Genomic DNA, 26,085 nt, shown 5'->3' with positions numbered 1-26,085 from the left:
TGAACAAACCACGGTATGGTTCATTTTATTATAACATTCGGAATTATGTTTACTGCCGGTAAATATGCTACATTACTTTTAATGTGAGTATATGAAATGAATTCACTGGCTTGGCAAGTAGAAGTCATGCATTTCTTTAAGTGCATGAGTTAATTTGGGGACATTTATAGGAGATAAAGACATGAAAAAGGTTTAAGCCAGTCTGACAACATTTGAATTACGGAGAAGTTTATAGAGAGAAGGGATTCTTCTCACTTTTGAAGTATGGAGGCATCTTTGACTGTTTATTAATTGAAAGTTGTAGACCCACTGAATCGGTGTTAATCGCGTCTCTAAAAACATTTAACTTTTAATATTTCTTATGGTTTTACCAGGGACCATCTTCCTTACTGCACAGGATGGGAAGTTGATGCCCAGTAAGACTGAAGATCCGTTCTGTTAATAGACACTCTCCCATCACAGAACTGTGGATTACCTGTGGGTCCCCAGTGGTTTCACACCTTCACTCCCTCCTGCAGACCCAGAAGAGTTACTTTGGGTCCTCTTTGCCCCGTCTGGTGAAAGATGGCATCCAGTCTGACTTGCACCGGGGTCATCTGGGCTTTGCTCTCGTTTCTTTGTGCTGCCACTTCCTGCGTGGGGTTCTTCATGCCTTACTGGCTCTGGGGATCTCAGCTGGGCAAGCCTGTGTCCTTCGGTACTTTCCGGAGGTGCTCGTATCCCGTGCACGATGAGAGTCGGCAGATGATGGTGATGGTGGAGGAATGTGGGCGCTACGCCTCCTTCCAGGGCATCCCCAGCGCAGAATGGAGGATTTCTACCATCGTGACAGGCCTGGGCTGTGGCCTCCTCCTGCTTGTGGCGCTCACCGCCCTTATGGGCTGCTGTGTGTCGGAGCTCATCTCCCGGACAGTGGGAAGAGTGGCTGGAGGAATTCAGTTTCTGGGGGGTAAGTGACTTCGCTAAATTTACATTGTTTACTGGAACCCCAAAGCAATATTGAAAGTTGTGTTCCAGTTATCTACTGAGATTATGGTAATTGACGCTTGGAATGCTCGGGGGACATAGGCTCTGGCGACAGATTGCCAAAGTCAAAGATGCTTTACAACTTCCAGAGCTCTTAATTTCTGTACATCCTTAAACATGAACATCATTGGCCTGCTCAGTACCACGCCTGTGAGGCAGTGGTGTCTAGGTCGTTTATCATGTAGTCCAGGAGACGCTTTGGATTTTAGAGCTGCTGGCGCTTGATGATCAACAGCAAGCAATTACAGTATCTGTGTCTTTCTGGAATCCTCAGGTCTTAAGAGATGAAAACTTCATACAAAAGTAGAAAAGGTTTTTGATTCAACATTGTCATCATAAGCCTTTAATCCTTTCTGGTGGATGTAAAATTGAGCCCTGCCCCATCTTAAACTATATTTCTAAATAAATGATTACTGTTTTAAATGAGAGATCAGTTTTACATTAACAACTATGAATTTAACTGTGCCACAAAGATAGGCTTCATTACCTTGTTAGGGCTGAACTTCTCCCGGTGCTTTCGCTGTGAAGGAGAAAAAAAAAAAAAGAGTATTTAGCAAGTGATGTGTGTTTGTTTCAAAGGGACTGGCCAGTCTCACTAACACTAGAAAAGGTTTGATTTTTACTTGGGTTGCCTCCAACAAGTATTGCTTCAATATCTCTGGTCATATGGTTTTAATTATACTTCATGTATTTTCTGCTGTGCCTTTCACCTCCATTTTTCAACCTGACGGGCTGAACTTGTGTGATTTATAGTCTGCCTTGGTGAAATAGGACAACCTCTGTAGATAGTACAGAGTTCAAGAAAACAGGAAGCCAGGAAAACGTATAAAATGTATTCGTAACTTCATTACAAAGTAAAAGTCTGCTGCTCTTTCGTTGGGTGTTTTCTCATGGTCTTCGCTGAAAAATGCAGGAGGAGAAAAAACATTAAAAATGGAGAGTTCTGGAGTAGAGTCTGTATTGGAGAAAGCTCAACAGATGATTTAATATAAAACCTTCAAGTAACGTTTTGGGTCAGAAAATTCTCGTGCTAAAAATTCAAGTGGCTGAAAGTTTTGCGTTTCTGGGTCAGAGATACGTTGTTCGCAGTTCTTGATTTCCTTGCCAGATGTAACTTTGTTCTCATCTGTTTTCTCCCACTGGTTTTGCATCCCACTCTGCCCTAGGAGGCAAGCTGGGGGACTTACTATCCTTCCTCCAATGCTGCTTCACTGTTCAGCATTGAGCACAAGGCTTGCGTGCGATGTGTGGATTCCTACAGAAAGACAGTACAGTAAAGCTATTAGACAGTATAATGAGGTTTTTGTAGAGAGTGGAAATACAAACCCAGAGTTAAAAACTTGTTGATACCACAGATTTGAAGAATAGGACTAATGCCAGGAATATTTTAAAGGTTTCTTTCTCTTTAAGAATAACCTGGATTTGCTGTTTGTGTTTCACTTGGCTCGGGAAAAATGCTGGGGTGCTTTCTTTTTCTCCTCTCCTGGTAAATATTCCTTTTCCTTTACTTCTTCGTTTTAGGGCAGGGACTGTTATTTCTGGCAGAACAGGAAAGTGCTTACAAAGAGAAATCAGTTTTTATTGATTACCTTTAAACGTATAATGAAGGAAGGCAACAGGAAGTAAATCTGAGACTGGTGAGATTTATAGACTTGAGGGAATTATAAAGAGCTAAATGTTCTACTTTACATAAAACTCAAGGGGAGAGGCCATTGGGGAAGCTATGTATACTTTTTAAAGAACTGTTTTTTGTTTGTTTGTTTGTTTGTTTTTTAAAAGGACTGTTTTTTCCTTAGTATATGCTTTTCATGAACTCTGGTTTGGTAAGAGTTACTGACATTGAGCTGAGGATATAGGTTATTATTAGCATTTCTCAAATCCCGGCAGAAAATAATACTGAATGTAAAACCCAAGAGGGCTTTTCTGATTCGAACCTTTTGAGGGCCCGAGTTAGTAGATACATCCCATTACCCAAGATAGTAGTCATTTTAGAATTAAAAAATAACTTGAATTACGGAAAAGGTTTTGAAAAATCTGCCATTAAACATTACCATTTAGTGATAGACCAGTTGACCAAAAAAAATGCTTCAGAAAGAATTACTCCTGTTGTTGATTTCATAATTGTTTGAGTTTTTATTCATAAAAAAGTGGTAAATAACTTTATTTTATGAAAGTTTTCATAAAATGGGTGGGTTTCATAAAGACTGCAAAATACCAAACCACTGGGTTCTATGAATTCCATCAATGGCCATGCTTCCGAAATACAGTCAGAGTGCAGGGCACTCTGCTATAAGGCGGATTCTTCTACCAAAAATGATTCACCCAGAAAGGTTATGTTTAGCTAAAGTTAGGATTGCTCCAGAACAACAGGAAGCAGGATGATGGTAAAGTACAGAGGCATCCTACTTAAACATGCCTGCTGTGTCTGGAGTTGTCACATATGGTGTAACATCAGGCAGTAAAACCCCTGCAGTACTTTGGAACTAGTTAAAGGACAAAGTGTCAACCTTCATTTTGAATTGTCTTGCTATGGTTGGTTAGAGGTCAAAATGTCACCTGTAAACGGGTGGAACAACACAGAATGGGACTGTTGTCCATGGACATTTACTACCTATAAAAGAAATACTTCAAGGAATCAATGACTTCTGCCTTCCTTGTGGTAACTTGAGCATAAACTTTAATTGCCACCATCTCCATCTTATATTTTAAGTCATGTCTTGGTCATAATTTTTAAAAACCAGCCTGGGTTGAGTTTTACCCTCAATTGAATTTTTAAAAGGCATGTAGAAAGCCTTTGAGAAATATCACGTGTAATAAAAATGTTACCATGCAGAGATTATGATAATGGAGTTATGAGAAAATAGAGGTTGTAATGTTGTTTTTGTTCGTGGAACACAAAATCGTGTGCTTTCAAATACTGTTGTAGTCCTTAAGGACTTTAACAGAATTTTTGAAACTTCGTACCAAACTTTTGACGTACGTGTTAGTAAAATATCTTATTTACACGCCCTGTAAGTGAAGCATGTAAGAACACCGTAAAGACATATTAAGGCTAGCTTAAGTTCTGCCCACTGGTGCTTGCCACTGTCAGGGTCTGAATTTGTAGATTTCACCTTTGGAAACTGCTGGCACTCTAACGAGGGGGTATGTAACAGAGTCCCAAATTGGTATTATTCCACATTTAGTTTGGATGTGAGTCACATATATGTATAAAATGAGTGTAGACTACTAATCAGTGGCAAACAACTACCTTCCCAGTGTAGGTACTGCTCTGTCCTGAGAAGCCAGGGGAGACCCATCTCCTCACCTAATTGATGGTTACGTGCTGCTCAAGACGGTAATGATGACAAAGTGTTTCTTAGAGCATCCCTGTCTCTGTGCTGAAAGCATCATTGCCTCTCCAGAGTCCCCTCACTGTAGGGCTCCACCCGGGCTGTCTTTCATCCCTTTGGATGAGGGCTTGGGACTTCTCTCCTTGCTGCACTTTGAACCTGACCTGACATATGGTGTGTCCCATTGTGCTTTCCTTCATATCCAGGCTCTGTCAAGTGACAGCTGAGGAATAACATAAGTAAGTGCTGGCGTATTAATGGGCATGGTGGCTTTTTAGTGACAGTGTCTTAACTGAAAGAACTTGCTCTAATTTTAAGAAATCGAGCCATTTCTTGGGCCAGTTGTGGGTGTGGGGGGGCAGGCAGAGCTCTTTTTGTTCCTCTTTAAAGTGCGCCTCATAGATCACAAACTCCTCCTGTTTCCTTCAGCTCCCTCTAACCTTACAATATAAAGTCCAGGCAAGCGGCCTTGAGTTCTGAGCCAGTGGTTCTCAAACTTTAGCATGCATTGGAGTCACCCTCAGGACTTTTTGAAACAGATTTTTGGAGACCACCCAGGGAGGCTCCCTGATTAGTAGGTTTTGGGGGGTTGGCCAGGGGAGTTGATAACGTGCATTTCTAACAAGTTCCCAGATGATGCTGGTTCTGAGACCACCGCCTTGAGAGCCCTGCTCTAAGTTCATCATTTTGTATTTTTTAAGATGTGACTTCTGGTAGATGGCTTACATTCAGAATTTAGTTAATGTTTAGTTTTTATCATGATCTTATTTACACCTCTCTGACTGGACTGTAAAAAGACCCCATCTCTGTAGTTTGGTATTGACTGAACACATCGATCTATCCTGTTTTTTTGTTTGTTTGTTTCTTTGTTTTTTGCGGTACGCGGGCCTCTCACTGCTGTGGCCTCTCCCGTTGCGGAGCACAGGCTCCGGACGCGCAGGCTCAGCGGCCATGGCTCACGGGCCCAGCCGCTCCGCGGCACGTGGGGTCTTCCCTTACCGGGGCACGAACCCGCATCCCCTGCACCGGCAGGCAGACTCTCAACCACTGCGCCACCAGGGAAGCCCATATCCTGGTTTTTGACACAGAAAATTATCCTGGAATTCTCTCTCTTAATATGTATTATATACACATCATAATGATCATTTATATATTATATATGTATTCTTTTATTTATCAATTGCCCTATACCAGAAACAAGATTTGACAGATGGAGAACTCAGAATAAGACCTTAATACATCCTCTGTAGTTCTCAGGCAGTGGATTTGCGGTAAGGAATTGGCTAACTGAAAGACATAAAGATCTTACTGCAGATCACAGAGATGGGCCAAGACAGTTCTTGGTCCCAACTCCCTAAAGCCACGTGTATCTTGGAAAAGCCAGAATGATTAGGCCAGGAGGGCACTCAGGAGCCAGCCACTCTGAGCTTCTGCTCCTAAGCAGGATCGTACTTACATCAGCTTTGACTAAGAAGTCATGGTCTTAAGCATCTCTAGGGAAGAAGATGATGCTGACTGACAGTACTTCTAGGACCACAGTCCACGTCTTCCGTCACACTCAGACGTCCCAGGCACACTGATGTGACAAAGAGCAAGCTTGAGATGGAGACAGTGCAAGGGTGTGAGTGGGGCTTGGCAGCCAGGAAGAAGGGAAAGGGAGATGCAGTGTGGACAGCTCAAACGAACAGCACAGATAGCATCTACTCCGAGCTCGGGATTTGTTAAAGGCAGGGATGTTGATGAATTAACTGATGTTTTCTAAGATCTAAAACACTGAGCCTTATATGTTTATAACTAATAATGTTTTAAAATTAAATTTCCAAGTAGTCATTGTCACCAGTTTTATTTATTTATTTTTTTTAACATGCTTCCCCACCACCCCAGAAGAATTTGTTTTTTGTCTTACTTTGGAAAGTGTTTCATTGTTTTCAGACTTTTCTGTGAAGCTTCCAAGTTCTCCACATCAGTAATTGACATCGGAATTCAGCGCAAGATTCCTTTAGTTCTCTAGTGGGCCTGAAAGTTACCTGACAGTTTATTCCACTGGAGAATCCAAAGCCCTGCCCCAGAGTGTGTGATTTGGTAGGTCTGGGGGGGGCGGGCCCAGGGGAAGCACTTCTAACAAACTCTCCAGCAGTTCTAGACATAGATGGTCTATGGATCACATTTTGAGAAACATGAACAATTTTATTCACTCAAAACCTTATATGTTACTGGTGTGGGAGCACAGACTTCTGTAAAGCTAAGTCTGGATTATTAGTCTCTTTCCGGGATAGTTGTTGTTTGGGGGATGATGTGACATAAGCAGCAGATAGCAGAGTTAGCGTAGGAAGAGAGCAGTTTATAACTGTGTTTTCCTTGACATTAGTGGCCTTAGATGTTACTGGGATGGTCAGGCCTGTGTATATACACCCAGAAAGGGGAAGAACCAGATCTCTTCCGTGCTTCACTTAGATGAAGATGCTATTTCTGCCTGTGACTCCAGTTGCAAATTACAGACCTGCTCTCATTGCCAGTGCTGTGTTTTGTGTCATTCACCCTGTATCAGTGAGCTGTGGCTGGTTCCTGTTCAGGTAGAGTGTGCCCAATTCCTTGGCTTCTTTTCTGCCAAGTATACTCAGCTTTTTCTTATTTTCTGTTATCAGCTTCGACTTCCAAGATTGTATCTCTGAAGTAAAACATAATAATGATACTAAATCTTAAAAATGGAGGAGTAAGGAGTTGTCCATTGAACTTGGGCATATCATATTCGCAGCTCCGAAAGACTTTTTCCCTAGAATTATTTAGATTTTTTTTTGACAGGGTTCAAATCTTCATTTACTTTATGTGGAGTAGAGTCTTTCTAAGAGAATCATTTGATTTTTTTCCCCTTTAAAAAAATTTATTTATTTTTAATTGAAGTATAATGGATTTACAATGTTGTGTTAGTTTCTGGTGTACAGCAAGGTGACTCAGTTTTATATATTTGTACAGCAATGTGACTCAGTTTTATATATATATATATATATATATATATATATATATATATATATATATACACATCCTTTTTTATCTTATTTTCCATTATGGTTGATTACAGGATGTTGAATATAGTTCCCTGTGCTATACAGTAGGACCTTGTTGTCCATCCATTCTGTACATACTAGTTTGCATCTGCTAATCCCAAACTTCCAATCCTTCCCTCTCCCACCCTCTTCCCCGCCCCCTGCCTTGGCAGCCACAAGTCTTTTCTCCATGTCTGTGAGTCGATTTCCGTTTCATAGGTAGTTTCATTTGTGCCATAGTTTAGGAGAATCGTTTGATTTTTAAATTACTTCCGTTTGTTGCCACCATCTAACACAGCTGCAGCCTGATCCTTCTGAGGCCAGGGTCCGTCTGGACTGGTTAGCTTCACTAAGACATAGATTGCAGATTGGTTCGTTGCCTTGTAAAAAACGTATTTTCAGTTACAAGGAAAACCAACCGAGGCATGTGAATTCACAATCAATTCTAAAAGAAAACTTTAAACGCACACTCAAGAGAGCTTTACCTCATTCTGTATAGGTAGCATCACGAAATGCATCCAGTTTGCTCTCCGAGCAAACTCATCACTGTTACACTGTCGGTACTTGAGCTCTGCAGCCACCTCCAGCTTGGCAAGGGTGTCTTGTTGTGTGTGTTGCTTATAATCAGAAAGAATAACAGCGTTAAGTTCAAAACTTTTATTCCTGGAGGTCATTGAAATTCATCTTTTTGTTTTCATGAGGCATCACCCTCAAGTGTGTACTGGGGGAGCGCTGGCTCCGGAGGGAGTACCAGTAGGTATTGAAAAAGCAGAATCGTTTTGGGAACAAGTAGATTGGAGAAACACTTGGTTATGGAAAGTTAATAAATTTCATTACAGCAGAACTTCACAGAGCCTGGAGTATGTCAATGCTTATACCAATCTCCTGGGGGCATGGGGAAGGTATAGTATTAAGTGTAGTATTAAGTGTAGTGTTAAGTGTTTCCCTAACTAATTTGTAACTGGCTCCCTGAAGGGACCAGTGATCCTTGGAACATATTCAGTTCTCATTTCTTTCACCCCAGTGAGTCAGGTAATTTTCTCTCTCTCTCTCTCTCTCTCTCTCTCTCTCTCTCTCTCTCTCTCTCTCTCTCTCTTTTTTAAACAGCTGTGAACACTGAATTTTAGAGAGCGACACCCAGAGTTATCCCATGTGTTGAGCTGTGAATGCTGTCATCATAATATTAAAGTGTTAATTGAAATTCCACCTTGTATTATATGTAGAATTCAGAATTTCTGACCATTATGAATAGTAAGTCTCTTAACATAGGTGAATATTTTTATTGTTTCTTTGGTCCCCAGTTTATGTTTGTAGTACCATAGAACCACTTGAAGTAATATGATATAGCAACTTTTTGCCAATTCTCAAAACAAGTTAATGTTAATAAGGTAACATGCAGTAGAGAGGCCATTAGGGGAGAATGCCAAAACCTCCAACCAAAGCAAATATGCTGTCTTTAAAAAATTATGTGACAGAAGAATTTATCTCTCATTAATACACACTGGCCAAGTTTTCTAGTGTAAGTTCCCTAGTGTAAGTTCCCCATTGTTAGAAGCCCTTGTAGTAATCTTTTAAGACCGAAGATGATGTTAATTTTAGAGGACACACTTCTCTATTTTTTTAATTGAAGTATAGATGATTTACAGTGTTGTGTTAATTTCTGCTATATAGCAAAGTGATTGACACACACACACACACACACACACGTTCTTTTTTATATTCTTTTCCATTATGGTTTATCACAGGATATTGAATACAGTTCCCTGTGCTATACAGTAGGACCTTGTTGTTTATCTCTTCTGTGTATAATGGTTTGCATCTGCTCACCCCAAACTCCCACTCCATCCCTCCCCCACCCCCTACCCTTGGCAACCACAGGTCTGTTCTCTGTGTCTGTGAGTCTGTTTCTGTTTCGTAGGTAGGTTCATTTGGTGAGGACACACTTCTGCAATAACAAAACCAAGGACCTTGTGTCTCTCTTTAGAAACGAAGGATAATGTTCTACTTTGTCAACCTTGATCAATAAAATATTACGATAGAAACACAGAGAGTTCTAGCTAGATCCCTCTAAAGGAATCTGGTGATTTCCCAGGGACTTTTGAATGGTCATTTTTAGAAGATCACGAGGTTGGATTCATACCCCAATACCCCAGTGTTGGTGCATTGATATTGCTGACTAATTATTGGGGGATCTAGTTATCCTTTCTTTTCTTTATATGATAGACATCATACCAGTTAGTGATTTTCTTTTAGAATTCATAAAGCTCAAGTGTTAATGTAAGGTCCAGAACTAACCTGCTTATAACTTCAGTGAATAATTTACCTTCCATGTGTCTCATTTTCAGTAATCAGGCAACATCAGATACCATGATGTACTAAAACACATATAAAAATATTGTTGGATAAAAAGAAAGTACCATTTTATGGTTCTTTTTTTCTTGTATGCCCTATCTCTTCAAATAGAACAAGAACTAAGATGTACATTTTGCTTCTATCCCTACGGTGACTAGACTAGTAAATGACATGTTGTATATTCGATTAATGCTTGATATATTAGTTTTAATTATTTATTAGCAACATTTTTATTTGAAAAGTGTGACCTTGTTCTTCTATACCTCACAGGACTATTTCAAAGAAGAAATAAAATGTCACAAATGTGAAGACACTTAAAGCAATGACCCCTTAACTGATGTCCCTGTGTAATGTCAGTCTTTTGATAAAAGTGTTCCATAGTCATATGTTGAAAAGATGTTGCATAATTCTGCATCTCTGTCTTCAAGCACAGTTTGAAACCTCTCAATGAACTGTATTATCTGCAATAAAGAAACAAGCTGGGGCTTCCCTGGTGGCGCAGTGGTTGAGAATCTGCCTGCTAATGCAGGGGACACGGGTTCGAGCCCTGGTCTGGGAGGATCCCACATGCCGCGGAGCGGCTAGGCCCGTGAGCCACAGCTACCGAGCCTGCGCATCTGGAGCCTGTGCTCCGCAACAAGAGAGGCCATGATAGTAAGAGGCCCGCGCACCGCGATGAAGAAGTGCCCCCCGCTTGCCACAACTAGAAAAAGCCCTCGCACAGAAACGAAGACCCAACACAGCAAAAATAAATTAGTTAATTAAACTCCTACCCCCAACATCTAAAAAAAAAAAAAAAAAAAAAGAAACAAGCTGCTGTGGTCTGAATGTTTGTGACACCCCCGAAATTCATTTGTTGAAATCCTAATGTCAAATGGGATGGTATTAGGAGGTGAGGGCTTTGGGAGATGATTAGGTCCTGAAGGTGGAGCCCTCATGAATGAGATTAATGCCTTTATAAAAGAAGTTTGAGAGCGCATCCTTGCCCCTTCTGCCATGTGAGGATACAAGGAGAAGAGAACCCTCACCCTACCACCCTGACACCGTCATCTTAGACTTCCGGCTTCCAGAACTGGGAGAAATAAATTTCTGTTGTTTCTAAGCCACCTTGTCTGTGGTATTTTGTCATTGCATCTCGAATGGACCAAGAGACCAGCTTAATTTGTTTAACACTATGTTTCACAAACTTATTTGGGAATGGCAGCGTCCTACTTAACCTGTTACAGGCAACAGCATCTTTTTGAATTAATGGCCAGCACAACAAACTTTAGGAAATGCTGAGTTAAAATATGTTATAAATGCAGGGAATTAGTGTTTATGGACATTTAGCAGTATTTATTGAGTGCCTACTCTATGTCAGATACCATGCTAGGTGCTGGGATACAAGTTGAGATGAGGTCCCTGCTATAGCGGAGCTCACAGCCTTCTGGAGGAAACCAGCATGCGAAGTATAATCACAACCCAGAGGACTCGTGATGCAGACATCCACTCCGTTGCATACAGTGATCGGCTGGTGAGGCTTGTCCAGCTGCCAAGTGAGATGCTCGCCAGCCTCACACGGCGCGCCAGTCATTCTCCGGCATCGCAGGAGACTGCATTTCCCAGAAGCCTCGACACCTGGCATCTGGGTAGATGCAGCCAGTGGGAGGCACTTTTGGAGGATGGGAGGCTGTCCGGGAGAAGCCAGGGTATTTCTCCCTCTCTAGCTCTCCCTTGGGCAGAATCTCCGGCAGCAGTTGTCTCTCCTTCTGGAAAGCCCAGCCCTTCCCGGTCCCAGCTCCCATCAGGAGCCACTGTCGTGATTCTCCCCTAGTCACACGGTCCGGTTCTTCTGGTCGTCAGTAATGCCATCTTCCCCCGCAACATCACTCCAGTCTCATGGATGGTGGCAGTTTTCTGCTGATGCCAGTTTCTGGGTCACCTCTTTAATTCCTGTCTGGCGTTTTAGCTCTTCTATCATCTGTGTAACCAGTTTCCTGTATTATATTAAATCCTCTGGGTTTGAAATACTTAGGATGGTTTCTGCTTTCCTGGACCCTGGCTAAAATACAATATATAATTCAAATTCCTACCTTAGCCAAGTGGCAGATTACGTCATACTGTGAACTTTTGGGGGGGGGGTTGGTGAATAGGCATGAATCTCAGATGTTTAAAAATGCCCAGGGTCCATTGAAGTGTGCATAAAATGCTGTAGGAGCACAGGAAAGGGAGGGACCTTGTGTCTTGTGTCTGGAGGGGTTTGGAAAGGCTTCATAGCAGAGGTGCTATTGAGCTGAGTCAGAAGGATGAGCAGAGGCTCCCTGGGATTTCGAGCAGGGGAAATGTCAAATTCTCAAAGCCAAGGAGTTGTAAAAAGATCTGATGGGAATTCAGGGAATGGCAGCATACTGTAAGGTAGGGGACAGAGGTGATGTGACAGAGGATCAGGTCTGAAGGTCGCTGTTCATATTCTGTGGTAAGAATTCTACACTTAACTAAAGTTAAATGAAGTTTTTGAGTGGTTATGGGTGAAATTGACTTAGGAACTATATAATCCAGTAGCAAATGAGGAGTAAAGACTGATTTGGGGAAACGACAAAACCAGGGAAGGCAGCAAGAGGCTTGTTATAGCAGGCTTGGCCAGAGATGGTGAGAACCTCATCGAAGCTGTGGGAATACAGAGAAAACGATTTTGAAGACATTTCTGAGATAGAGGCAAACGGGTTTTGCTGCTCCTATTTTTAGATGAATAAATGAGGAAACGAATGACGTCTCAGTAATTTTATATTTCCGTATATATAAAAAACCAGGCATTTTTTCCCTAGTTCCTCAGAAAATTAGAAAACAAACAAGAAAACATAAATTATAGCAGCTCTGTTTTGATTTACAGAGTGAAAACGTTTAAAAAAGTAATAAACATTGTTACCACAGTATGTAGATGTAACTTACTGTATAAAATTACAATGTAGACATCTTTAATTTTATAACTGTTTAACACTCACCTGTGTGCAAATGAGGGTTACTGACTGCTCAGCACACCTGGGGGCTTCTAAGAGGAGCATTCTTGATGACACCTAAAGTGACTCTCAGTGTCGTGTCATTGAACTTCACTGGCTTCTCACAAACAGATATTTTCCTTTTCTCTCCCTAAAAGTGCAGGAAATAATAAGTGTGCAAATACATAAACATAAGGAGATGTAAGATTGATTTTATACATCTTATTTTCATAGAAAACGTGACATTTTCAATTATACCTTTATTTTATCTATAAAGAACAAGTGTTATTGTCAACATGTTTGTAATTGAACATTGCTGTCCGTTACTTATAGTAAAGGAATCTTTTGGTTAGGAGACCTAATTGATTCCTGTCATAGCTTATGTCAGTCATGTTACAGCTGCGTAATAAGGCAGAGCAAGAAAGGAAACTGGTTATCCCTTGGTTATTACCTATGAGTTAATATTATCAGTGATTATTATTTATGTGCCATGAGTCATTTGCATTAAAGGCCATGAAACATGAAATGTCCTTGTGTCATTCCATTGTAAGTTACAGTTTCCATATGTTTGTCGATCAAATCTTTGAAAAAGAGAAATGTGCCTTTAAGCTCTAAAATAGTATGATTCTGTGATGAAATCCAGTCCTCATTTGATATACTCCTCCTTGGTGAGAGTTGCTGTGTATGAGGCATGACTTTCTTAGTGTTTGTTTGTCTCTACTTCTGAGCCCCAGAGTTTTCCTAAAACTCATGCCCCAGTGTTACCTTATGACAAGATTACCCAGTTGGTCCTCTCTGCAGTGTATGAACGTACCTTCCATATGGGTAGCAGATTGTAGCTGATGATGTTGGGAGGAACTGGGCACACCTGGGCAGACCAGGATTCCCTACGGGACCATGGCATTCCACTGTGCATGTGGCTGGAAAGGGGGACATAGGTTCATGGTCAAAGTCGGTATAGCCTTTTCTCACTCCTGGCCACAGTCGGCTCCCTGTAACAATCCAAGCTCCCCGTACTATTTCTCCCCCTCCACATATGTGCACCGTTGTCTTGGATGTGGATGTAGGATTTCCCATGTTCTCTTCATGACTAGATTGGACCTACAGTGGAGTCACTGTATTCTACAGTTGAGTGTGCGGTAGGACATCGTTTTTGCTGCTGTTTATGTGCGTTGTATGGTTGTTTTGTTTTTAGGGGTTGCATTACCTGATTTAAATAGAAAATTATAATCCTTAGGTATTCAGGCAATTCTTTGATAATCTCTGTAGTCACCTTGCCTCATAAACCACGCCTCCTGCGGGCGTCCTACTGCTCATAACCACAGCCTCCTTCTAGGAGGTGCACAGACAGGGCTTGCCAAGTCACGTTGATTGTATTTCCACCCTATGTTTTGTATCTTTTGAGTTGGCCAGAAAGTTTGGAAAGATGTTACAGAAAAACCCAAATGAACTTTTTGGCCAACCCAGTACATTTGTCTCTTCCATTTCCCAGAGTCTAAGGAGGGGACAGCAAAGCCCAAGCACTCCAGGTGCCGTTCGGTGAGACTTTATCTTATTAAGGGACTTTGAGGGCAGGGAAAATAAGGGAATCGAGGCAGAGCCAATCCTTTGCTTTATCAAAGGTAAAGCAAGATGGGAGGCGATGAAAAGTGATCCTGCCGCTGCTTAGACAAGGAGGTCACGTGACTCCCCAACAAACGCGAAAGCATTTTACGAAGGAATTTGATCAGTAGTGAGACATTCCGGAGCTCCTGTTGTCCCTATACCTGGCCCTTTTGACTTTTTCGATCAATCGGCAGTGCTGAGGACCCAGCAGAAAGGACTCAGGGTCTGCAGCCGAGTTTGGCTAAGGCTGGCAGCAGCTGCCCTGCTTGGCAGCTTACTCAATACATACATCTCACAGGGCCTGGGGGATATCCACCAAAGAACATCTCCTGAATCCACAGTTTGTGGTTCTGGGTCGGGGGGACTTCAAGGTGGAAGGTTAGGTGGGCAGTTGGCAACATGGGCACAGAGCTCATGAGAGAGACCAGGGTTAAATGTATAGATTTATAGTGCCTTTGAGAACCTTCTGTGAGAAAGTATTACATCAGTCACCCTTCAAAAGACACGGGGGCTTCCCTGATGGTGCCGTGGTTAAGAATCCGCCTGCCAATGCAGGGGACACGGGTTTGATCCCTGGTCCGGGAAGATACACATGCTGTGGAGCAGCTAAGCCTGTGTGCCACAACTGCTGAGCCTGTGTGCTGCAACTACTGAAGCCATTGCGCCTAGATCCCATGCTCTGCAACAAGAGGAGCCTGCGCACTGCAACGAAGACCCAACACAAAAAAAAAAAAAAAAAAAAAAAAAAGCCCTGGCTTTTATATCCTGACACTTTCTTTAACCATTTGACTGTCCTGGTTGGAAGGCAAGCTCCTAGCTGTGTCTGACTCAATCAGTGTTTTTGTTTTTAAAGAATTTTTTTTTTGATGTGGACCACTTTTTTTAAAGTCTTTATTGAGTTTGTTACAATAGTGCTTCTGTTTTATGTTTTGGTTTTTTGGCCCCAATGCATGTGGGAGCTTAGCTCCCCGACCAGGGATCGAACCTGCACCCCTTGCATTGGAAGGCGAAGTCCTAAGCACTGGACCACCAGGGAAGCCCCTCAATCATCAGTTCTAAGCTTGCCCTTGGACAGTGCCAGCTGCTCAACAGCTACTCTGCTGGTGGACCAGGGTTACGGAGAAGTTTGTGCTTTGTAGGAATAGATTTTATTTTCCAGGAATAGATGGAAGAACACTCAAGGTAGGAACAAAAATCACACTGCGTGATGTTCACTAACATAAAGCCACCTTGAGGAAGGAAGAGGCTAGAAATGTAGTGAAAAAGCAGAGGTGTGAAGGGTGAATATTTTAACTTAAAAAAAAATTGGGGGTCTCATGCATAAAGATGGCATTCTATTTTGATTGCCTGGTAGAAGAAAGTTGGTTAGTTCATTTATCTCATCCACCCACTGGTGGCTATCCTGATTATAGGCTCCTGGTCGGCACCATTTAAAATTCACTTTGGCTGCCTGTGACCTTGGTGCCCAGCAGGTTTCATGAAATTACACAGCAGTGAGCTCTTCTCTGTGTGGCGCCATTTTACGTACATTTGACTTCAGTGTAATTTCAGACAGTCATGCTTTGTGTGGTGTGGTTTTACCATAATCATCTTGCAGTCCACGTAGAGCAGATCTGGAAATCTGAATCTGATGAGACTTTAAGATGGTGGAAAATATTGGAGGAGGGAAATGTTTTCATTTCTCCATACTTTCGCTATTTAGCTTGTTAAGCTTGTAAGTTGTGGCTGATTGTTTTTGTAGCATTACTTACTTATAGCCTAGGATTAGAATAACAGAAGTTTTCCCCACGTGGGATGCTTCAGAATTTTGCATGCAATCAGACTGCAGAAGAAACTGTTTCTGTAAGACTGTAAGTAAAATGAAATGTCAGTACTTTTTTGTTCTTGTGTTTATATTTTTCTCTGGCTTTGTGTTGTTGTGTAAAGCCAAGTGAACACAGGATCTGGACAGACAGGGTTGAATTCTGCCACTCATCAGCTTTGTGGCCCTGGGAAAGCAACCGACTCAGCCTCCGTTCCTTCACCTATTACTAAGAGTAATACTAATTCATTGGGTTTTTGTGAAGTTTACGTATGTGTAAGTCATGTAATATCAGGCCTGAAAAGGTAGCTTCCCAGCAAATGGTGGCCATTACCAATAGTTTATTTGACTTAAAATTTTACACTTTAACTTAAAAAGTTAATCAGCTTCGTTCATTACACAAATATTTATTGAATCCCTGCTCTCTGTTAGGCAGCATTCTAGATATGAGGGTAACATAATGAATATAAGCAAACCAAGAAAGAGCTATAAAGAGCTAAAATAACTTTGATTATACTTTCGTCTACTTTTAGTTTGCTATTCTAAGTCTGCTGCATTTCCCAAACTAATTTTTGAACTAGTGATAGTCTTATCTGCAGGTGACTTACTACTCAGGACCTACTAAATACACCTTGTCACTAGCTGTATTTGACCCCTGTGGATCATAATTTGAGATGCAATCTGAATAGATATTCTCAACATCTGGAGAAGTGTTTTTTGTTTGCTTGTTTGTTTTAGCTCATGTTCCCACGTTGTGGGTTTTCTCCATCTCGGCGGTATTTTTCTGTACTATCTTTAGATTTTGTGAGGTTCTTCCTTTAACCCTTTCTCTCTCCTCGGACGCACCCCGACGTATTCACAGCCTGATTACTACCTGTCCATGTTTTTATCCTTTTCAAATAACCACAGAGACCAACTGAAAGGAAAATTAGTTCTTAGAGTTCCAGGTCAATTAATGTTAGCTACTTTTTTTTACTCTTTTTTTTTTTTGGCGGTACGCGGGCCTCTCACTGCTGTGGCCTCTCCCATTGCGGAGCACAGGCTCAGGACGCACAGGCTCAGCGGCCATGGCTCACGGGCCCAGCCGCTCCGCGGCACGTGAGATCCTCCCGGACCGGGGCACGAACCTGTGCCCCCTGCATCAGCAGGCGGATTCTCAACCACTGCGCCACCTTAGGCTAGGCTAGTAGCTAGGGAAGCCCTAGCTACTTTTAATACATCATTTTATAATATACAGAACACTTTTGTGCAGATTTCCTTATTTAATCTTAAAATCCTGCTGCAGCTTCGTGCTGCGAGAAACAAAGTATAATACAAGGTTGTGCCCTCAAGGAGTTTATAAATTCATGGCTTTGGTCACTGGACTTTTCCTCAGAAAAATGTCATTGATATTCTACCAAGAGCCAGCTTGAGTATTGTGTTCTACAGCTAGATCGTTATTTTATCTTCACAAAATGAACCTTGCCTGTGATGTTTGCAGTAATATGTTGCAGTGATGTTCTCTAAGATTAAAGCTCAATTCAGGGGGTTTGGAGCTTTCATTTCTGGTCCTGGGGGGAACTGAGCAAAATAAAAAGAAAATATCTTTGGTGCTTGTATATAACTCTTTGAAAACTGTACCAAGTACATTATAAGAGAAAGATAAAATGTATTTTGAAATTGAGGCTAGCAAAGAACAGAGGAACATGCTGTAAAACAGTCATTTATTTTGCTATCAGAGGCTGGCCTGTAGAAGGATGAGAAATTTTATTGTCTTGAATGTATTATGAGAAAGGTAATGTAATAAGTAGCTGTATGTAATTGAACCATGTTACTACGATAGTCATGACCTCTGAGTGACCATTTAAAAAGCTATTAATTATGAAAAAGCCATTAATTAAAAAGGCATTAAATTGTGTTCCAATTTAGTGTCATGGTGCCCTGTCACATTTATTTCAAACGGCTCAGAGGACTCGTGCTAGCTGGCTGATGTCCATCTTTTGCCTGGGCTCCCTTCCTGCATACCTGCCTCCCTCCTGGCCGTCCTTGTGGTGCCTCCATAGTCGTCTTCTTCCCTGGGGTCATGGCCCTTCCTGCTCTAGATTCCTCTGTTGCTCCCTGTAGGATAAAGGCCATTTACACTGTGCCCCACGTGTCCCATTTGTCACGTTACCATCCACTGGCATCCTTCCTGTGGGTTCCGCTTTGCCCAAACTGAATTTCACAATCTTTCTTCTGCACTCTCCACTCAGTCCCACTTTTGTGCCTTTGCTGGCCCTGTTCCGCTTCCCCTGGACACAGACCCCAAGCTCACTTGCCTTTTACGTGCCCCCTTTGTCACGTTTCCATCCACTGGCATCCTTCCTGTGGGTTCCGCTTTGCCCAAACTGAATTTCACAATCTTTCTTCTGCACTCTCCACTCAGTCCCACTTGTGTGCCTTTGCTGGCTCCGTTCCGCTTCCCCTGGACACAGACCCCCAAGCTCACTTGCCTTTTCGGGCTTGCTTTGAATGTTGACTTCTCCATAAAGTCTTCTCTGATTGCACAGCTTGAAGGAATCCTGCCTTTCTTGAGCTTCCTTGAAGCTTCATCAACTTTTTTTTTTTCCGGTGGAGGCCCTGGAGGGAGGGACACTGTCTCCTGTGTGTGACTGCCCACCCCTCAGCTGTAATCTCTCAGCATACCCTGTACTTATCACAGTATTTACATTCATTTGATGGATGATTTGCTAAAAATCATTCTGGAAAATGTTAAATCCAGGTATTCACGTGAGCAAGCTTCTAATTCGGGGCCCATGACATGCTTGGCCTGTGTCCTTTATGTTACACTGTTAATTACTACCCTTCTGCTTTTGGCTAGGTCACTTCCTCTGTCCGGTACTATCGTACGTGATAGCAAAATACAGATGTGGTGGAATTTTCTGCTTTGGATGCCAACGGCCCAGTGCTTAAAATGGAGACCTGTTTAAGTGCAAATATTTCTGATCGAGTTCATTTCAAAAGATGATCTTCTTTGACCCGTTCCCGTTTCAGTTACGTTTGAACCAGCAGACGGTACTGACATAGGCAACCATCGAAAAAGTTACTGAGGCAGTTTACAGCTATTTATTCCATGTTGATTTAGTCATTTTTGTCAGGGGTTTTGAATAGGGTTCTTTGGTCCTGTCACTCCACGGTGATTGATTCACCCATTTCCTTTATATAAAAACGAACTCAGTTGCTTCCATGGTGGTTGATTCACCCATTTCCTTTATATAAAAACTAACTCAGTTGCTTCTTTCCCGGAAAGGAAGAGGAGAAGTTGTCAGTGATGTGGGTTGAGACATGCTCTCAGGGTATATTTTAAAGGTGGTAAATGTGCTCAGCAGCCTTCTCTTCTGTTCAGTCTTTGTTGATGGAGAGCGTGTCTTATCTGGCGAGCTGCCAGGATGTTCTTGCTTCCATGTTACCAAACCGTGTTTCTGTATCTAAATATTAGCAGATCTAGCCACCAGTGTTGGGGTTATTGGAGAGATACCCGTAAACCATGAGCGAATGTGGATGTTGTGATGTTCGTTCATAAGGGCCACCATGCCATACTGCCTCTGGTAGATCACAGTGGGACACATGGAGACACTAATGGGACAATAGCTCATGGGGGTGGGTGGGACTTGGTTCTTTTGAGACAAGTGGAACACTTGAGCGTGTGCACGTTGAGTTTCATTCCTTTAACTGGTCCTTGGAAGCACTTGTGCTCTTTTCCAAAATGCTAACTTTTCCAAATTTGTAAAATGACTTCCTGAAACTGAATTCAGTTGGTCCTCGAGTGTCCACTACCTCAGTTTTGCTCAGAGGGGTGCTGCCTTGTCACTCAGTGTGTGGCCTGGAGGAGAGAAGGGACAGGTGCTTTTTAAGAGGAGCAGCAGAGGTGGGTATATTTCTTCAGTTTGGGAACACATCCTTTTTAACTGCCACGTGGAATTTTCGTTGAAGTTTTAAAGGTCAGTTTAGCACTTAAATATTTTCCTTATTTAAATGTTATCGTTTTCACTGATTTTTTCCCCCCCTTTAGCCTGTTAACTCCATGAGGATAATGAATGTACCTGTCTTATTAGAGTTTCTCCCATTAGCACACAGTAGGTCTCAGCAAATAGCCATTGAATGAATAAATGATTGAATGATTTCTATTCTGTTTGAAAGGGAAGGACAATAGATTAATAATGTTCACACCTCTCATGCAGGACTGGTGACATAATGCCAGTGCAAAAGGAAGATGCAGGGCCCCTTGCTCAAAATTAAAGAACCGCAAGATGGTGACAGCAGAGCATTGAGACCAGTGGTGGCCCTGTACGGTTGCACAGGTTGTGCACTGTGAAGCGGCCTTGCTGTAATGCAGGAAAGAGCCAGAAGTTCAAATTCCAGTCCTTCCTGTTTTTGCTTGTGAATTAAACATATTCTGTTCTTTCATTTCTAGTTAATAGTATGAAAGCTTTGCTTCTTTGATTCCTAATGAAACAGTGAGGACGAGTACCTAATACTCGTATCTGTCACACCGCAAATTTGTGACAGATGCTTAATTTACTGTCTTTGTAAATTACTGTCTTTGTAAATTTGTGAACTGATGCTTAATTTACTGTCTTTGACGTCAGCCTGCACCAATTTTCTTAGCATAAAATTTAAAGCAGTAAACTCCACCAACCTGAGCAATCTGATCTGTTCCGCAGCGCTAGTATTTATGTTACTGACCTTAGCTGTGTTGCACCAGTAAATCATTTTGACCCAAATTTAGTTGGTATGAGCTTTGGTTAAATGATTATAAATAAGAGCAGTGACAAATGAGCTTATTTCCTCTTTGGTTTCGGAGACATAGGAACAAGTTCAAAATGGAATTGCCAAAGAGTCACTGGTCCCAGGAAGAGGTAAGAGAAACCTTTCTGTTGAAGAAATCCCCTGGAGTAGGTTTAGTTTACAAGCAAAATTGAATTGTAATAAAGCAGAAGGAAGAGAGACGTCCTCCAGGGCCGCTCGCACAGTACGTAAACCTGAGTGGAAAGTCAATGTTGGCCCCTATACGCAGATTGAAAAGTAGATTGGTGATTTCTAATCAGACTTGTCAGCACAGATGATCCTCAGCCACTGAAAGAAAATCTGCAGGTCGGGAGGAGCCGACAGCCTCCCCTGAAGGCTGTCTGATGGCTGGAAGTGAGCCACAGGGAGAAACCGTGCACATCGGACCCACGAGGAAGCCCCTCACTCCCTCCAGAACCGTGCTGGTGTCCTCCCCGCCCCGGGACTTTGAACTTTCTGAAGGTTAAGCTGCTACCAGCATCGTTTGCTGCTTCTTATCTTGTCCTCTAGTTGATGCCTTCATGGCATATCACTTACTACCAAAAGGTAGACCTTTTGGAGTGAAAATGATGCCAAAAATAAATCTGGCCGCTTGTACTTCTTGATCCTTGGACATAAAGATTTTGTAGTGAAAGGAGGAAGATGTGACTAAAATGATAGGACAATCTGTGGATTTCCATTATAGTAGTTTTAAATTTATATAGGTAATGAAACGCGAGTAGCCTGGGAAAAGTGTATTTACGAAACAGTCATCACTTAACTATGTGTTAAAGTGTGAAGCGCAAGCAAATGTACCAGCAGCTTCTGAAGTGATGGGCTGTGGGCATTAGCTGGATCACAAACCAGGGCTTATCTTATCTTTCTGTGCTCTGCTACCCTCAGGAAGAGGAAGGAGAATGTAGCTCTCTGGTCACCCATGTACGTGGTCATGATTGTGTTTCCATTTGATGAGGCAGAGTGGGGAGGAAAGAATGGAATGGAAATGTGTTAGACCCTCCTCCTTTCCTGGTAAAGGAAGGAACCACATCCTGCTTGTACCCTTTCTCCATGCTTCCAGCCTCTTGTGAAGAGTCTCAACTCACAGGAACCTCGGCATGTCATCATCCAGCTAAATCCTGATGCCAGAAATTGCTCTGCAGTGGATCTGGGAGGGCAAGATCAGACACACAAAAATGGATGAATAATCTAAATAATAGGAATTGTGATCTATTATATACTCACTGTCAGCTGGACGCTTTTGTTTGTAGTCTTTACCACATTTTTGTAAGGGAGGGTTGGCCCCATTTCACAGATGAGAAAGCTGAGGTTTAGAGAGGTCAAAAGCTTGGAGCAAGCTCATGTCCCTCTTCCCTCTGTCACGTGGTCCTTCTGTTGCTGTGACACAGATGGAGTGTAGTAAAGCTGTATGTCTTCTGTCAAGATGCCAAACCTCAGTTTTCTCTGGAATGATCAGAGAAGGTGCCATGGACCCATATGTAGGTTTTGAACTAAGCCTGGAAACATCTATGGTTTGAATAATTAGAAATAGAGGAAAAATATTTCAACCTTCCTTTTTAATATTTTGTATGTATTTTTCTTTTGGTTAGACATTGGCTTTTTTATTGAAGTGTAGTTGATTTACTAATGTTGTATTAGTTTCTGGTGTACAGCAAAGTGATTCAGGTATATATATATATATACATATATATATATATATATATATAAATATATGTATATATGTGTATATATATGTATATACATTCTTTTTCAGATTCTTTTCCATTATAGGTTATTGGAAGATATTGAATGTAATTCAAGATATAATACAAGGTATTGAATATAATATAATACAAGATATTGAATATAATTCCCTGTGCTATACAGTAGGACCTTGTTGTTTATCTGTTTTACACAGTAGTGTGTATCTGTTAATCCCAAGCTCCTAATTTATCCCTCCCCCAACCCCTTTCCCCTTTGTTAACCATGTTTGTTTTCTATGTCTGTGAGTCTGCTGTTTCGCAAATAAGTTCATTTGTATTGTATTTTAGATTCCACATATAAGTGATATCAAATGATATTTGTGTTTGTCTGTCTGACTTCACTTAGTACGTAAGTGAAGTAAGGTCCATCCATTTTCTAGGTCCATCCATGTTGCTGCAAATGGCATTACTTCATTCTTTTTTATGGCTGAGTAATATTCCATTGTATATATGTACCACATCTTCTTTATCCATTCCTCTTTTGATGGACATTTAGGTTGCTTGCATGTCTTTATTGTAAATAGTGCTGCAGTGAACATTGAGGTGCATGTATCTTTTCGAATTAGAGGTTTTGTCTTTTCTGTATAGATGGCCAGGAGTGGAATTGCTGGATCATATGGTAGCTCTAGTTTTAGTTTTTTGAGGAACCTCCGTACTGTTTCCGTAGTGGCTGCACCAACTTACTTTCCCACCAACAGTGTAGGAGGGTTACCTTTTCTCCACACCCTCTCCAGCATTTATTGTTTATAGACTTTTTGATGATGGCCATTCTGACGGGTGTGAGGTGATACCTCATTGTAGTTTTGATTTACATTTCTCTAATCTTTAGTGATGTTGAGAGTCTTTCCGTGTGCCTGTTGGCCATCTGGAAGCTTTTGCTTTTTAAAGAGAGGTTTTTGAGTAATAGGCAATGTACATAATGTGTAATAGTTTATTGAGCATAGGACTCGAACCTCTAAATTAAGACTTCTTAATTCATCATTCATAGGAAATCTATATCTGGCCCTGCATTCCTGTGTATTGTAGCCATTTCTGGAAAGAGGTATCATTCTTTCATCTGATTCCCAATGGACACTGTGACACACACAAAGTTTAAAAAGCAAACAATCCACTACTACAACTCTGAGCCTTAGATGAGTAACTTGTTAGATTGCTCTGTGTCTTAAAGTTTTATTTAATATTTGATTGTATTTCCTTTTAGGTGAGCGTCAGGTATATAGGAATACTGCTATACTGGGGTTTTCGATTTTCAGGCAGTAATGAAAACCAATATGGAAAATGGTTTCAAGCACCAGTGAAAATGCTTAACTCCTCAGATTGCGGAAGGGTGACTGAAGAGAATGGGTGAGGGCTCACCAGAAAACCCTCTCGGTGTATTGAATCCTCTATCATTCCCTGATCTCCAGAATGGAGGTCGCTGAATAAAATCAACTCAGATTCTGGTCTGCTGCTGGGCGGCAAAGCAAGAGTCCTTCCCTGAAGGCTGTGTCGGCCCCGCTTTAACTGGACAGGGCAAGAAGTGGCAGTGGCTGCAGGGGAGCCGGAGTCTGGAGCTTCTGAGATGGGTAGGAAGGAGCTTTGACCTCAGCATCATGCAGGGGAAAGTGAAATACAGAATATGAAAACCATTTCCTAGTGTTTTCCAAATTTAATTTCTAGGATAAAAGATTCTGTTTACAGAATTGAGAGAAAGCCGAGAAATGCAGCTTTTGAAAATGATCTGATTTGAGTTAGATATTTGTATTCATGTAGGCAGATATGTATGGTGCCTTGCTCTATTTACACTGTTTTGTGCATTTTTCTAGGCTGAATTGAAATCGATAGGTAGAAGTGACATATTCAGAACTGAGCAGGTCATTGTCCTGAGTAACTTGGGCAACTGTTTTCTAGAGCACCACGCCAGCTCGCCCAATGTTCATGTACCACAAAAGGGTGTTTTTCTTGCCTAAGTTTATGTTGTATATCCTATTCTGGGCTTTTGGACAGGCTATTTCAGCTTCATGTTGTTTTCTTTCAACATTTCATAAGAGGCAGTATTTCCCATTCTCTGCTACAAATACTATGAAAATACATGCCACCCATTTAAAGAAATAAGTGGATGCCCAGAAGTTTTCTCTCCCCAGCTCTGGTTTCATGTATGAAATTTCCTGGCTTTTATGGTGTTTAACAGTAGCCAAATAAACAAACAAAAACCCCTCTCAACTAAGTAAACTAAGGCTATTTTTTATAGTTCTTGCCATAGTGGAAAGGGTGAGAGAAAAGTTTTATTAATGAAGCACTCTCATACTGCAGCAATTTCTTAAAATAAGACAATGAAGTTTGCTGCATCAGCTGACTCTTCCTTTCATGAATGATTTCTCTGTGGCGTGTAATACCATCTGATAGTATTTGCCCACAGCAGAACTTCTTTCAAGATGGAAGTCAGTCCTCTCAAACCCTGCTACTGCTTTATCAACTAAGTTTATGTACTATTCTGAATCCTTTGTTGCCATTTCAACAATCTTCACAGCATCTTCACCAGGAGTAGATTCCATCTCAAGGAACCACTTTCTTTGCTCATCCACAGGAAGGAACTCCTCGTCTGTTATCCGGTTTTATCATGAGATGGCAGCAATTCAGTCACATCTCAGGGCTCCACTTCTAAATCTACTTATCTTGCTTTTCCACCACATCTGCGGTTACTTCCTCCACTGAAGTCTTGAATCCCTCAAAGTCATCTGTGAGGGTTGGAATCAGCTTCCTCCAAACTCCTGTTCATATTGATATTTTGACCTATTCCCCTGAATCATGGATGTTCCTAATGGCATCTAGAATGGTGACTCCTTTCCAGAAGGTTTGCCATTTACTTTGCCCAGATCCATCAGAGGAGTCACTATCTATGGCAGCTATAGCCTTTTGAAATGTATTTCTTAAATAATGAGACTTGAAAGTCGAAATTGCTACTTGATCCATGGGCTACAGAATAGATGTTTTGTTAGCAGGCATGAAAATAACATGAATCTCCACGTTCATCTCCATCAAAGCCCTTGGGTGCCCAGGTACATTGTCAGTGAACAGTCATATTTTGAAAGGGATCTTTTTCTCTGGGTAGCAGATCTCAACAATGGGCTGAAAATATTCAGTAAACCATGTTATAAACAGATGTGCTGTCATCCAGGCTTTGTTGTTCCGTTTAGAGAGCACAAGCAGAGTAGATTTAGCATAATTCTTAAGGGCCCCAGGATTTTCAGAGGGTAAAAGAGCACTGACTTCCACCTAAAGTCACCAGCTGCATTAGCCCCTAAGAGGAGACTTAGCCTCTCTTTTGAAGCTTGGAAGCCAGACAATGACTTCTCCTCTCTACCTATGAAAGTCTTAGATGGCACCTTCTTCCAATATAAGGCTGTTTTGTTTTTTTTTTTTTTT

The 26,085-nt window shown here is 41.6% G+C and overlaps 1 protein-coding gene across 1 annotated transcript in view; it reads left to right on the top strand.

Moving 5' to 3' along the window:
• LHFPL6 (LHFPL tetraspan subfamily member 6) overlaps positions 1-26,085 on the top strand; it is a 240,793-nt gene that overhangs the window by 1,366 nt on the left and 213,342 nt on the right. The window contains exon 2 of the mRNA XM_007471668.1: positions 375-949. Within this exon, the coding sequence (XP_007471730.1) occupies positions 565-949 (385 nt within the window). The 5' untranslated portion in view covers positions 375-564. The remainder of the gene's footprint in view (positions 1-374; positions 950-26,085) is intronic.

Source organism: Lipotes vexillifer, unplaced genomic scaffold (genome assembly GCF_000442215.2).
Source record: "Lipotes vexillifer unplaced genomic scaffold, Lipotes_vexillifer_v1.1 scaffold470, whole genome shotgun sequence".
NCBI classification, from domain to species: domain Eukaryota; kingdom Metazoa; phylum Chordata; class Mammalia; order Artiodactyla; family Lipotidae; genus Lipotes; species Lipotes vexillifer.
The sequence above is the reverse complement of the archived record's forward strand: the minus strand, read 5'-3'. Positions and strand labels throughout refer to the sequence as shown.